Genomic DNA, 14,674 nt, shown 5'->3' on the forward strand with positions numbered 1-14,674 from the left:
AGATGCTTGCTGATTTTTTTAATAGTGTTGGTATAAGACAAGAGGAAATGAAATAAATAAAAGTTTTAATATTTTCATGACAGTATCTTGAAAGGCCTTTAAAACAAGTGAATAAGAAAGCCAGTCTATGTCTGACGCAGGATGCAGCATGCTTGGGGCTGATGCATGGGGATGACCCAGAAAGATGTTATGGGGAGGGAGGTGGGAGGGGGGTTCATGTTTGAGAATGCATGTAAGAATTAAAGATTTTAAAATTAAAAAAATAAATAAATAAAAAAATAAAATTAAAAAAATAAATAAAAAAAAGAAAAAAAAAGAAAGCTAAAAAGGAGCTTTCTGCTGAAAGAAAATGTAATTCACAGGAATACTCTCAGTCCTAATGTGTATTTTTTTCAGATATTAGAAAGAATACCTACAAGAGGTTGAGGTTTATCATTAGTGAAGTATCAAAAATATCCCTTTAGTATTTTTTGTTTAATTCATTAGATTACTATGTATTTTTTTTGCATTTTTTGCCAAGAGCATCTCGTTAACTATCAAAATTCTGCAACATCAATTTTTAGATAGTGTCCTAAATTGTACTCAGATAATAGCATTACCAAAGTGGAATTTATATTCTATGCCGAGTCACCTTCAGTAGGATTCAGTGTGGATTCAATTTCTGCCTTATTGTATTACAAATTTGTTGGCACCACAATAGACAGTCTTTATCAACCCCACTAAGTGACTTAAAAATGTCACCCTTCATGTCTGAACATGTCAACTTTGATTATGTTTCTTCTGACCCAGAAAGCAATACTTCAACACTGTGCACATCAGGAAAAGAAATAGGGACAACTTGGAACACAGGTGAACCACTTTACCTGAGACTCAATCGAGGACGCTTGCTTATTATATAAAGCAGCACCTAGTGTGCATGGGTCCAACTGAGACCCATGAGACCCAGAGTGAGATCATGAGAGCAAGAGAGATACATCTGCAAATTGTGTTTTCTTCATTCTCTCAGTTTATTTTGATAACTTGACAGGTCAATAGAATCAACGTGCTGTGTTAATTTAGCCAAACAGGTGGTAGAATAGTTTATACCTCAAAGAGTCAGCTAGTTGACTGGCGAAATTGATTAGTTGTTTTGGTGTATCATACACAGGCCTGAATGTCCTCCTTGACCATGGGATGTGAGGCTTATACAAGTCGTACTTCCTAGCATGAAAGTACAAGATTTTAATTGAGGACTGTAATAGACAACATAAAGGATAATAGGAGATTGTTGCCTTATTTATCCTGGCATTTAAAGAACGTAATATAAAAATACCCAAGATGATGTTATTAGGATGAAGAGAGATTTTATAGTCCATAGAAGATCATTTTAATTTTTTGAGATGATACAACAATTAAACTAAGCAGGGAGTTGGATCCTGGGTACTCAGTGGTACATAGGAAGGCTGCTTTTACAAGTAAGGGACAACTATGCAGTTTTCAGATGCAACCACTGGAGGGTGTTTGATTTTAATCCTTCCTTCCTGAATGAGAAAATTCATGTTCTCTGAATTCCGATTTGCGAGTGTAACCTGCAGAAGTTCTTAAAAAGGCCCTTTGACAATTTTTCCTTTCCATCAACATTTCAGAGCTGGCTGAGCAGTCACCATGTCACGATTAACGAGTTTTTCCTTGGCATTTTTAGCACGCGTTCAGGAAGTCAATGAAGTATATGAATAATATACTTGATTTACACATGAATGACAGAGTAGAACATTTTGGACTTAGTGTATATGTGTTATTAAAGAAGCTTCTATGGTCTGTAGTCACAGCCATTGGTACAGATCTAACAGGTTATGCTATATAAATATAGCCACATTCCTGTGGGGGGGCACTAGTTACAATATTATAAGCTGTGTTTGTCCCTCACATCTCATTTAAAACATGTTGCCCCAAGACTGCTCCTTCCTCTAAAAACCAGCACTGAGGCCTTTGAGGATTATAAAAGCAGACTTCATAATATCATTCTTGACCTACAACAATAATTTTCTATGAATCAAACTAATGAATTTTTTTACACAAACCCATTCATGTTTAACACCTTCATTTTTGATGTATCTTCAGTTTCTTTTTCACCACCCTCATGCTATTTCAAGTCAACCTCATCAACACACAAATCTCTCCAATGCATATGGTTTCAAAAGTACGTGAATGTGTCTCCCTTACCTTATCTCCCCCTCCCCCGCTCCTCCCCACCTCCCACACATGTGACCATGAGTTCTCAGGAAGCTTGAATGTAAAGATGTCGCTTTCCAAGGTGAGGTGTATGTAACTGTACCCTCCTCGCATGCCCTACTAGGGAAGTGTCCCTTGGCCATCATGAACCATCACAGATGGGAAGATCTGGCACAAATATTTTTCCTAAATGCTAAAACTAGAAGTCTTTAGATCTGGACATTATTTTCCTGGCAGTGACCTACCTTTCCATTCTTGAGCCTGTGACCAGAATCTTCCTTATGTTTTCTCAGGTTTGGTGCCTGAATGTGGCAAGAATTCCTACTTTCCAGTAAAAGTTTGGTCTGTCTCTTCCCAGGCTAGAAACATCTGTAGTAGAATAGCAAAAGCAACTTTGTTGCCAACAGGCATCTGAATGTCAGAAGTGACAGGCAACCGAAAGAAAGCCAGATAGAAAACACCCTACTCAAACTGCCTAGAGACACAAACTTGAGAAGTAGAGATTTTCTCACCCGTGCAGCTGCTGGGTTTTGTGGTGTAAAGTACTATACACAGAGCACATTGTGTTCATGGGGCCTAGTGGATCCTTTAGGAATGAACAGATGTGCTCTGAAGCTGACATGTGACCAACAGAACCCAGCTGTGCAGTTGAGATTCTGAGATTGGGGACATTTTTGGATGAGTACCATTTAGGCTTTTGAGTCCATCTTATCTCTGTTTCTGCAGAGCTTAGAAAACATAAAAATATAAAAGTTTTTTAACTGATCAAATGGAGAAAATAGCATTCTAAGACTAAAAGTAGAAGCAACCAAATCCTGTAGCTTTTGTTTGCCTTTTAAGAGAAAGTGAGCAGGATCCTTAACAGTACATGTGAAATACTTAAAAACAATTATAAACTGAGCTAGTTCTGGCTGAAGCTTTAGAAAAATCTATAGATGATTAAGTGGACATGAAAGAGAAAAAAGCCTTTCAAAAGCTTTTAGCTGTTTCCTCTTCTACCCATAGGAAGACTATGGGGATCTCTATGTGAGTTATTCCTGCATTATTTCACCAGAGAAAGACATTAGTGAATGAAAAATATTATCAGGCATATGGTTGATCAGCCACGTCTGTTGAAATTATATTTAGGAATTTGGCTTCAAATATCAAATTGTCTTTCCATTTTTTTTCATGCCCAATTTTCTGTTTCTCTCACTCAAGAATCCTAGGACTCCTTCAGTAATTTAAGGTAAAAATGATTATGTCTGATTACATTCTTGCATTTTCTAGACCTTCCTCACTATTCGAATCTTCAGTTTTTTAATGGCCATGTGATTGTGCTGACATTGAAATGACAAATGACTGGAGAATACATCTGGTGTCAGATGATCCCTAGTCGCTTCTGAAGTGAGGCATGCAAAAAAATTTTTGTACATGGATTTGTAACTACTCATTGCCAATAGTTTCTCTAATAGCTGGACATATTGGACATCATTCAAGCAAATTGTCCTTGGGGAGTAATAAAATCCTTTTCCAGGCAATCTGATGTCTGTGACCTAAAAAGTGTGAGGCAGAGGTGAAATACACAATCATAGAAATTTAACACATTGTATACAATTTACTCACATGGAATAAAATTATATATGCCCACCAACCCCTTCATGTTAGAGTCTAGAGAGAGAGAACTGTAAACTGTATCCAATATGATCAGCAAAGTACTGTGGTCAATGGACTGAGGTTTTTCATTCAAAGTTTGAGGTAAAGGAAGCCTCTGTTGTGTAGAATTTGAAACAGAGCACCTACTTTTGGGGAAGCACAGATAACAGACACCTTAAAAAAAGAGTTGAAGACCAAGATAAAATTGTCTTAAGTACCAAAGGAACCACAGAAAATACTATATAAGCAGCAAGTTGTCTTTTTCCATATTTATCAAGACTGCACTGATTCGAATGACAAATCTACAGATTTTAGGGCATGAGGGTAAAAGAGAAAAGGAGGGGAAGGACATTTTGCAGACTCTCTTTGTTTGCTAGTCTCCACATTTTCTTTCTTTCAGTATTCTCTGAAGGTGTTCCATTACCTACCTCTATTCTCAGTGAAGAGGTAAAGAGAAAAGCATAACAATTCAGAAATATGGACAACATTCCAGAGTAGATTCTGCCCACCATCATCCCTTCCTGTCCATCCATTGATGAAATGCAAAAGCAAAGGATTCATTACCAAAAATGCAGCTTCCAAAGTCAAAACTAAATACATCATGGTTTCCTGCACTCACAAGGACTCAACAAATCCATGTTAACTGTTGATCAGCTTACTAAGCAAAATCAATTAGAACCCTTACAATAGTCAATAGAAAACAAGAATCCTGCCAAAAATAATTTTATCCCTATGAACTATGAGCTATCAAGTCAAGGACTTGGAGGAGGGGGCAGGGAAGGTTTTTGTAGGGCAAGTAATATTACACACTGTTTAGAAAGCCCCCTGCTCCCCTCACACACACCTGGCTAAATAAAAAAATTTGTAGCCTCAATCTCTGTGGCAGACAACACAGACAGATTCTTACATCTGCCAGAGGCAGAAGCAAGACCCGAAAGTTTTCACATCAGCCAAGATAAAGAGTGAGGTTGTCAACCTGTGTAACTCTTTCAATAAGTTAGTATTAAGCATCATTATTTTAAATGTAGGTAGTATTTTCAGTGAGACTACATTATAAAGTACCTCACTGTATGCCTCTGTTTATACCAGAGGTCTAATAACTTTTTCCAAATATATAGAGCTGAATAATGCATTTTGTTCTTTGATACATGTGAAACCTGTATTATTTTTGCTGGTTTCTCCCCACCAGTTACAGGAGTGGATCCATCTCAGTGACAGTCAGAAACTGTCTTGTTTTTAAGTTTTGATATATGAATCTATAGATTTAATAAATGTCATTGCTGACAGCTATTTGTTATGTAGTATTCACTAAAATTAGTAGAATATTATCAATTTTGACACATCCTATCTCACCCTAATGATTTGTCTGTTTAACTGATTTTGGATATACATAGCTGTGAGTATAAGCCTACCAAGCTTCTATTGTTTGAAACTAAGTAATAAATTTGCTTTTACCTATAGACTAAGTACTTGTCTTTTAATTTTTAATATGCCTACTACCCCCGATAATGATTCTGACATAAGCAGCAGTGTCAGCACAAAAATAATTTATAATTAATTAGTTTGATAAATCAAATGGATAGTAGGTAGTAGCAAGACCACATAGAAATTTATGCATAAGAGTGTTTTCTCCTTGTGCTTCTGCCTATATCCAGAGTAGATTTAAAGCCTGGCATTTAGGAGTACTGAGTTCTTTGGGAAAAGTATACACACCCCATTAAAAGAAACTTCTTGGGGCTGCCATTATATTCTTCCTGATTCTATTTTGTACTTTTATTTCTTCTTTCAGTTTACTTTTTTGCTTTGATTATAAGTGTCCTGTTTTCAACTTTTGTAGATTGAATTCGACTTTTCTAAATACACTGGAATTTTGGTTTATACAACTGCCCATTTTTTTCTTTACAAAATTGTGAAGATCACAAATAGGTTAAGTGTAATAGCTTTGTTTCATATCTACTGTGGTTTCATAGCCTTGTTTAGAGAAGCAGAAGGCTGTCAGACACAGCCACCCATAGTTTATTCTGTCATTGTTAAGTTACTTCAAAATTTGCAAAGAAATAATGTTCTTTCATTTAAGGGATGTTTTATATTTTTACGTGGAAAAAATAGTCTTTTAAGGGATTCCTGCTACTTGGTTGCTAAATTTGCCTGAACAAGTCAGGGCAAGATTCAGCAAGTATTTGTGTGTGCTGTGAATTTAGGAATTAAAAAAAAATTTTTCTTCATTATCTCTTCATGGTAAGAAACTTTTTTAAATGGCTCCTGAAGGATTCTAGCATGTCTCACACGAAACCACAGCCCTACCATGGCAAACACCACTGCCTGTCAGGGACTACACTAGCTGAGGGCCAGCAATGCCTTAATTTGATACCTGTTTTCTGCTTAGTTTATTTGGAACTTTTCCAAACCTAAACATCCTGATTGGTCTCTAATTTAGGGGTGGCAACCTTTCTCTGTAAAGGCTCACAGAATAAATATTTTAGGCTTTGTGGGTCATATATGGTCTCTGTTGCATCATATTCTTATTTTTTTTAACCCTGTAAAATGTTTTAAAAAATCATTCTTAGCTCACAGGCCATACAAAAACAGGGCATGGTCCTAATGGATCAGGCTCCACTTCACAGTCATTGGATGCAGACATGCAACTCCAGGGGTTGGGGAAAATTCTTTTGTATACTTAATGCATAGGAACCAGCAACAACTCCCTGGATAAAGATTAGCGAGTAAAAAATATTGTTAACTCTACCTGTTGGGTCCCTTGCTAATTTAGTATTCCTTTCATGATGTCTAGTTCCTTGTTTGTTTTTCCCAAAGACAAAGATACAGAAAGCAAAGATTAAGGAAGGAAGGGAGAAACAGGGCAAAGAGAGGTAAGCAAAAGAGGAAGGGAGAGTAAGAAGGGGAATTGACAAAAAAGGCAAAGAGGGAGGTAAAAGGACAGGAGAGACAGGACAGGAAAAGGAAAGAAAATGAAAGGGTGAAAGAAAGAGGAGCAAATGGGTGAGAAAAAGAAAAAACATAGAAAAACAGAGAGAGCAGGCCAGAATATGGAAGTGAGGGCCCAGTTTCTCCTTCTTTTCTTTAGAGCCAGACAGCTCTTAGAGGCACCTCCCCAACTGCTTTCAAATATTGAGATTGCTGCCCAGCCACTGATCAGCATCCCAAGAAGTGAAATGTGGGCTTCACATCTGAAAACTTCCACTTGGTTTTTCACCAAGTGAAATGGAACACGAAATTCGGGGCCCAAGAAAGTGGCTTGTGTTTTCTTTGGGACACTTGGGCTGTGTCTACCCAGGGAAAATTTAGATGTACTGACTGACTGACTCCAGGGCATATGATTAATGTATATATAGGGCAAACCAGGATAATTCAGACCTTTTTTTCTTCCAGAGCAGGTTTTCAGCTGGAATTATCTGGATGGTTGCCTCAACTCTCCACTAGGCTTTGCCAGGATAAGCAGAGCCAGTGTAGTATGCTGGAGAAAGGGACCACTCCCTCTCTCCAAGGTTCCCTTCAACACTCACACCCCGTGCAGCTGAGTGTAGTGGGATTCCTCTTGACAGGCATTCCTTCTGGGGGCAAATGCAAGTTCTGCCTAATTAATCTCAAAGAAGCCCCTCAAGCCCTAAATGTTGCATTCTGCTTAACTGTCAAATAGCAAAGTATAATAGACAAGTGAAGGGGAAGAACCATATTAATGGGGCAAAAATTGTATCCTGTTCCCTCCCCCAAAAGAGAAAAAGGATAATAAAGCCAAAACTTGTGTCTATGTGCGAGTGTGCTCAGTTATTTCTGGGGACTCTTTGCGACCCCATGGACTGTAGCCCCTGAGGCTCCTCTGTCCATGGGATTTTCCAGGCAAGAATACTAGAGTAGGTTGCCATTTCCTTCCCTAGGGGTTCTTCCCAACCCAGGGATTGAATCCTCGCCTCTTGCGTCTCCTGCATTGGCAGGCAGGTTCCTTACCACTGAGCCACCTGGGAAGCCCACAGTCAAAGCCCATGACATCCCAATCAAATTTATTAGTGTGTGAGTGTATTGTTTCTCTTATGACTGTGAATGCTTGAGCTGCCATTTTCTTTAAGGAGATAGAAATCTGTATAGCTTTACCTTTGTTTTTTAAAGTATAGTTAAAAAGTAAATTAAGCTACATCCCAACACATAGAAATAGTGTTGTTTATATAGGTATCATTTCTGTGACAAATGTGCTATGACAAAGTTTGTACAGAGAAATTTTTAAGAATTAAATGTAAAGCTACAATTAATGAGGGCAGAATACTACTTGGGATAACCCCTCAGGAAATCATTTTGTAAAGAATTCTGTAAAAATAACAATGAACTCATACATAATCTGGTAAAATTGTGTTTTCATGGACTCCTGCACTTATACCATGATTCTGGCTTGGGTTTTTGCTTTGTTTGGAGGAAAGGTGAAAAGAATAATGGGAAAGATGCATGATAGTTTATTTTACTGTATCTTACAGATTCAACTTCTAATGATGAAGCTTCCCACATAACTTCTTTCTTTTTGGGAGCAGAAAGAAAGGAAGAAAATGAAGAGTCAGAGCTGTTGATACATTGGGATAATATTTTTCCACTCTGTTGAAACTTTCTACCTTTCCTTCCATTGTTTCACCAGTTCTCCAAATGACAGAGTGATAAATTCCCCATTGCTACTTATGTGGTGTTTTTGTTTTGTTTTCATTTTTGCTTTGTGCAGATTTCAATGCTGTTTTTTAAAAACTTAACCTCTAAAATAAAATTCTGAAGGGGTTAATTTTAATAAAATTCTTCAGGGGTTCCCTTCCCACTTAGAAGTTGCCTTATCACCTCACATACAGTCTCTGTAACTAGTGCATGAGAAAGTCCTGTAATGTATTAAGTCAAAAGCAAAACAGCAGTTAACAACAATCTGTTAAATGGGCAATTCTCTGTGTGCCTCTCAAAAAGTTGTTTATCTGTAGGGTGTAGAGAGAGTTTGCTCTTTTTCACTTGTGAAAGTGTTCTTGCTGCCAAACGGTAGAAAGAAAACCCTGGGAAAGAGAAATCATCTGTAAAAATATGCATCTGTAAAATAAGTTTCTCTTTTCAAGTGACTTGCACTGAACTGCTTGGTGGCCCCACATTATGTACTGGGCGTGACAGCCTGAAAGCGGTCTGTGACCTTGGGCAGATTTGTAGTGACAAATGTTGCTATGCTTCTGTAAGCACTGCTTCTGCTAGAGGGCACTGTACATTAGACAAGGCCTCGTGCTCTGCTTAGTAAAGACAGCTCGCTCTTACAGCACCTGTGTCCAAGTCTCCATTTGTTAACACATGTGTGTGTTTCCCTTTTTGGCGGATAAGGCTTTGGGAAGCCTGGTTGCAAAAGGATTATCCCATGGGATAAACAAACCTAGAGTTAGTTGAGTGCGTTTCTACTGGGAAAAGACCATAACTTATTCACCTTACTTTCAGAATTTTCCCACAAAGTGGAGCAAAGACTTCTCAGCTCATAGACTCCTTCTCCTATACTGATCATTCCACACCATCCCCCATTCTCCAACTCCACCCCTCACTCCTCCTCTAAACAAAGAGCAGCTGGTTCAAATTAAACTCATGGGCACACACACACCACTTCCCTATCTCCATATTTGAAGAACAAAATGGAGACTCTAAGGTTGCAAATAACAGAAAATATTCTGAGAAACAAGCTATGATTTTAGGAGAGATTTTCCACCATCTCTCTCATAATTATCTTTGAAGTATAATGTAATACATATAAATTATGTACATAGACCCCCTTAGTTGTTTAGTAGTTGGAAACTGGAGGAAAAGCAAACCAAAGCCATAAATACAGTGACCTTCATTAAAAGGCTCCATTTCTCTCTTCATCAACCCGCAGATTGTTCACTTAGAGTACTAGCCTGAAGGCTTGTCTTGAATTCAATGATTCAGTAAATAAAAATAACTGAAATACACCTAAGCTCTGAAGAAGTCAGTTTATATTAGCTAAAACACTGTAAGTAATGGTGAGGGGAAAGAAAAGTATTAGAATTTTTTATTTTTTTATTTTTATTTTTTTTTGGTAATGAGCTTTCTGAGTGTGCACTACAAGAAAAGAAAAGATGATGTACCTTAGTGAAAGACTGGATCTTTGCTATACTAGAATGCAAACCTACTGCTTTAAAGACTGGGAATGTCTTTGTTTTACTCTTTCTCTCTTTCTGTGATTTGTAGCCTACGTTGAAGATCTCACAAGATGTGTTGAGCAAAGCAGAAGACTTATTATCGTGCTAACTCCAGACTATATTCTCAGACGAGGATGGAGTATTTTCGAATTGGAAAGCAGACTCCATAATATGCTAGTCAGTGGAGAAATCAAAGTGATTTTGATTGAATGTACAGAATTAAAAGGAAAGGTGAATTGCCAGGAGGTGGAATCACTAAAACGCAGCATCAAAGTTCTGTCCCTGATCAAGTGGAAGGGACCCAAGAGCAGCAAATTAAATTCTAAGTTTTGGAAGCACTTAGTATATGAAATGCCCACCAAGAGAAAAGAAATGCTTTCTCGGTGCCATGTTCTGGACTCTGCAGAACAAGGACTCTTTGGAGAGCTCCAGCCTATACCCTCTATTGCCATGACCAATACCTCGGCCTCTCTGGTGTCATCTCAAGCTGATCTCCCAGATTTCCACCATTCAGATTCGATGCAAATGAGGCATTGTTGCAGAGGTTATAAACAGGAGATGCCAACCACCACCTTGCCAGTACCTTCCTTAGGCAACCACCACACTTACTGTAACCTGCCTCTGACACTACTCAATGGACAGCTACCCCTTAACAACACCCTGAAAGATAACCAGGAATTTCATAGGAACAGTTCCCTGCTACCTTTATCATCCAAAGAGTATAGCTTCACCAGTGATATTTGGTAGTGGAAAATCTGCAGTCTTCTGAACAGCTATGTGTGCATACAAAATTTCTCCTATACCAAGCAAAAAGTACACCTAATAACATTGAGGTGCTGAAAAAGTGTTCAAAGAAAACCGCACAGAAATCACTTTTGTATCTAATTTTTGTTTACATTTCCAGAATAGTGGGGGGGATAGAAGGACCTGCTTTTGTAGTATAGTACCTTGTTCCAATGTACAGTTTTGATTTCTTCCTTAAAAGAAAAACATTTTAAATTCTATTGTTTTAGAGTAGATTTTATGATACTGCTTAGACTGCAAGTTTGGTAGGTAAGCTATATTCTCCATATTTATGAATATTTCAGTATTCACATAGTATTTGAAAGAAGAAAAAATTAAAGACTTTAATTGAATTTGAAAATTCTGAACTAAGTTTAAGAGGAAACGAGAACTTCTATAGAGTAACTGAAAATCAGGAGTTATCAAGAAAGAAGTGTTGAAACATCCCAACTGGAAGATTGTATGTAGAGAAAGATCAGTTAAGAGAAAAATGTGGTTGATACGTTTAGAACTTCTTCAACATAATGGACAACTTCTGTATACTAAATCAACAGTGCATGATGACAGCTTTTAGTTTTATTAGGCAAGCACATTTTCTGTAGGCAAACTGGTAGGTAGGTAAACAACGTGCATTTCTTAAGCAAATGAATAGATAGGCTGTTAGCTCTTTTAGAATGACGTTGAACAAACCTTACAGCTTTTTACCCTATTAACAAAGTTTTACAAATTTGAAAACACATTTTAAGTTAGGCATTTTATTGTTTGCTAACAAATTCAGATTTGGATTTTTTTCCAAATGATCTCTTGACTTGCTATAAGTTATACATGAAGATGCTCACATCTTCCTTTTTTGCAATACCGTTGGAGTCTGAATTGAAATAAATATTGACTGCAAGTGTCAGCAGTAGAAAACAAGTGACAACAATATTCACAGATGAAGTGCTAAATGATTCAAGTTTACTAGTGGTTGAGAAGCAATTGCAATGATTCTCATCTGAAAGGTAGTTGTGAAACTGACTGTTCTGAATATACACAATATCTGCTTGGCCATGTGTGCAAGGCTCCTTCAGAAGTATCTCTGTTCTTGGTGCTTCAAAGAGTATATTTTATAGACTAAACTTCTTTACCCTCACATTGTGACTGTGATTGTACCATATCAGAAAATCCCTGTGAATATTCTAAAATCTTATGGATTTGCTGTAAGGAATGTGCCCCTATTCTAGTATTTATTGTGAATTACTTCTTTGTGTTATTTCCAATGAACTTTGGTGTGCTGTCCACAAAGATTACTGTGGGGGTCAATTAATTAAGGTTCATTCTGGCATTTTGCTTATGGTTCTTACATCATGTTTGGGGGCAAATATAAACAAGGACAAGTGTACACAGTGTGTAATAATTAAGAATTTTCCCAGTCCTGGTAACTGTGAAACACAAATGTTTAAGAGAACATTAGGTAATATGTTTTTATTAGTTATTTCAACCTCTTTACATGATTGATTCCCTATAATCCATGGGTTTTGTTCAGAGTACTTGTTTTTCTGTTGCTTATCTATATCCAGATGCTCGGAAAATGCATTATGCACAAACAGTATATGAAACCTTAGGAGTGATATATGTTCATTTCACACTGGGACAATTAGTTGCTCCTTTAAAAAGTAATGTTCAACACATAGGTGTTTCATAGATACATTTTTTTCCACTGAGAAAGGTGATTTTGCTTCTGTAGAAACTATAGGTATTTCAAAATGGAAATTTATCAATTCTGAACTGTTTGCCAAGTGTTACAAAGTTGTATTTACTCTCATTGTTCTTTATTAATATGTGTAGTTACTAAGTTAATAACCTGCATGAAATAGTATATGTTTAAGTGACCAATTGTACTTTTTATTATTTTGTTTTTCACAGAAGTCTAGATTAATTCAAATAGAATGTTCAGTGGTATTTTTAAACTAATAGTTCTGTATTGAGCATGCCAGTTCTGAAAATATAACATGGGTCTCTCTGCTTCCTTTATTTACAATGATTAAACGTGGGTAGCAATTTGAGTTGGCTGGCCACAATGTGTCCTTTCACTACAAGTAGGTACTCAAAAACAGAGCATTCACACTTGTGTTAGGGAACTTGACAAGAACCCTTTTCTACCATTTTCAGGAACCAATGTGTACACTATCTATAAAAATTTATTTCTAGATGGCAATTCAAAATTCAATTTTCATCCGAGAATTTTTAAAAGATATAACCCTTATTGGCATAATAAGTATTTAGTCTAGAACATGCTGCATTCTTCCAATTGTTTTCACAGTGGGAAACTTTTTCTTTTCATTTTTCCACTGAAATGGATTTTGGAAATTTAGAAAAATACTGCTGCAACTAGTTTCTATGCATTCATAACAAATTTATAAAGCTCATCCTTCAACAGTATACATAATTTTTAAAACTGAGGCTATTTTAAGGTGAAAATTCTGAAAATGTCACAAACTATGAGACAAATGAGAAATGCATGAAAACAATAGATACATAGGAAAACTGCATTAATAATAACCAGGGGATGGACAACAGGTACATCATTACAATTTAACAAAGGATGACATGTGGCAGGATTGGCAATCTACGTTCTCCAATACAACTATGGAGACTCTGAAAGAAATTTATAGAGGATTTTCAAGAGCACATGGAAATGAGTCGTATCCTATAACTCTGTACAATATAGAAAATGGCTTGTGAGAAGGAAGGAAATTATGGCAAGAAAAAAGGAGGACATTCCCTAACATTCTTGGTGGTTTGAAGGGCTTAGGTGAAAGCCAACTAATTTATTTAAAAATAAAATGCCAAAGGGCAGTTAATGCTTGAAACCAGAGGTTTTTATTTTTAAATAAATTAGTTGGCTTTCACCAAGCATTTTCTAGAAAATTAAATAATGACTGGGGGAAATATCCTGAAAATTGCACGTATAAATCTTTACACTCCTTATAGTCATTTCCCAAGGTGAGGTAGTGATCTGATAAAATCAGAGAGTGAAGTTAAGACAGAAAACAGTTTCATAGTGTCCAGTTAAGTTTGAACACTTGAAATTGTTGCTCTTTTCTGGGAGAGAATTTAATTTTGAAAACTATTTGACTCAAATTGCTCTATTACTCATGCACTTTTGTTCTAAGATGTTTGATAGGAGGTCACAGTGTTGAACATTAAGGCACTCTGATGAATATATGGGGATATTTGATAAGCAATAATTCACTTCAAACTCTTTCATATCAAATTTGTCTTTTTTAGAACTGAAATTAACCATAGGCAATTTAAGAAAGTTATTCAGCACTGTTTAATTATTGTGAGATCAGAACTTGCAAAATCACCTGCAACCATCAAAATTTATCTTTCCAAATGCTCACTGCTAGTTAATCAAGCACATTTCCCCAGATATTAGTAAAGTCAATTGTGCCCACCATGTACTGTCCGCTACAAAAAGAAAAACAGAAATGTTTTGGTTTTTTTTTTTTTTAAACTGAAGTCCCTGTTCTCAATTAGTTTACACATCAAATGCAGGAAGAAAAGGTTATTTGCAAAATACAGTCCAAGTAGAACAATTAACAATATACATGTAGCGCTTATAAGTGAGGTGGGGTGATTCAGTCTTGAACTATGTAAGAGGTAAGTTTGGAATAGGGGGAACAAGAGGTGAAAAAAGGCAATTTCCCAAATGTGCAGGACAGCATATATAAAGACTGAGGGGAAAATAAGAAAGTCTTATTTAGCTGCTGAGCAAATTTGGCTAGCAAGAACAGAAGTCTGTGTGAGTGCATAATAAAAAAAAATAAGGCTGGGAGAATCTCTGGAACATGTATCTGGTAAGAAGAAATAGATGGAGGGGAAAAGTGTCA

At 36.7% G+C, this 14,674-nt stretch overlaps 1 protein-coding gene across 1 annotated transcript in view; it reads left to right on the forward strand.

The window, feature by feature from the left end:
- IL1RAPL2 (interleukin 1 receptor accessory protein like 2) overlaps nt 1-12,844 on the forward strand; it is a 1,194,055-nt gene extending 1,181,211 nt beyond the window's left edge. The window contains exon 11 of the mRNA XM_070291065.1: nt 10,066-12,844. Coding sequence (XP_070147166.1) covers nt 10,066-10,763 — 698 coding nt within the window. The 3' untranslated portion in view covers nt 10,764-12,844. The remainder of the gene's footprint in view (nt 1-10,065) is intronic.
- Nucleotides 12,845-14,674: the final 1,830 nt, after the last annotated feature.

Source organism: Ovis canadensis, chromosome X (assembly GCF_042477335.2).
Source record: "Ovis canadensis isolate MfBH-ARS-UI-01 breed Bighorn chromosome X, ARS-UI_OviCan_v2, whole genome shotgun sequence".
NCBI classification, from domain to species: Eukaryota; Metazoa; Chordata; class Mammalia; order Artiodactyla; family Bovidae; genus Ovis; species Ovis canadensis.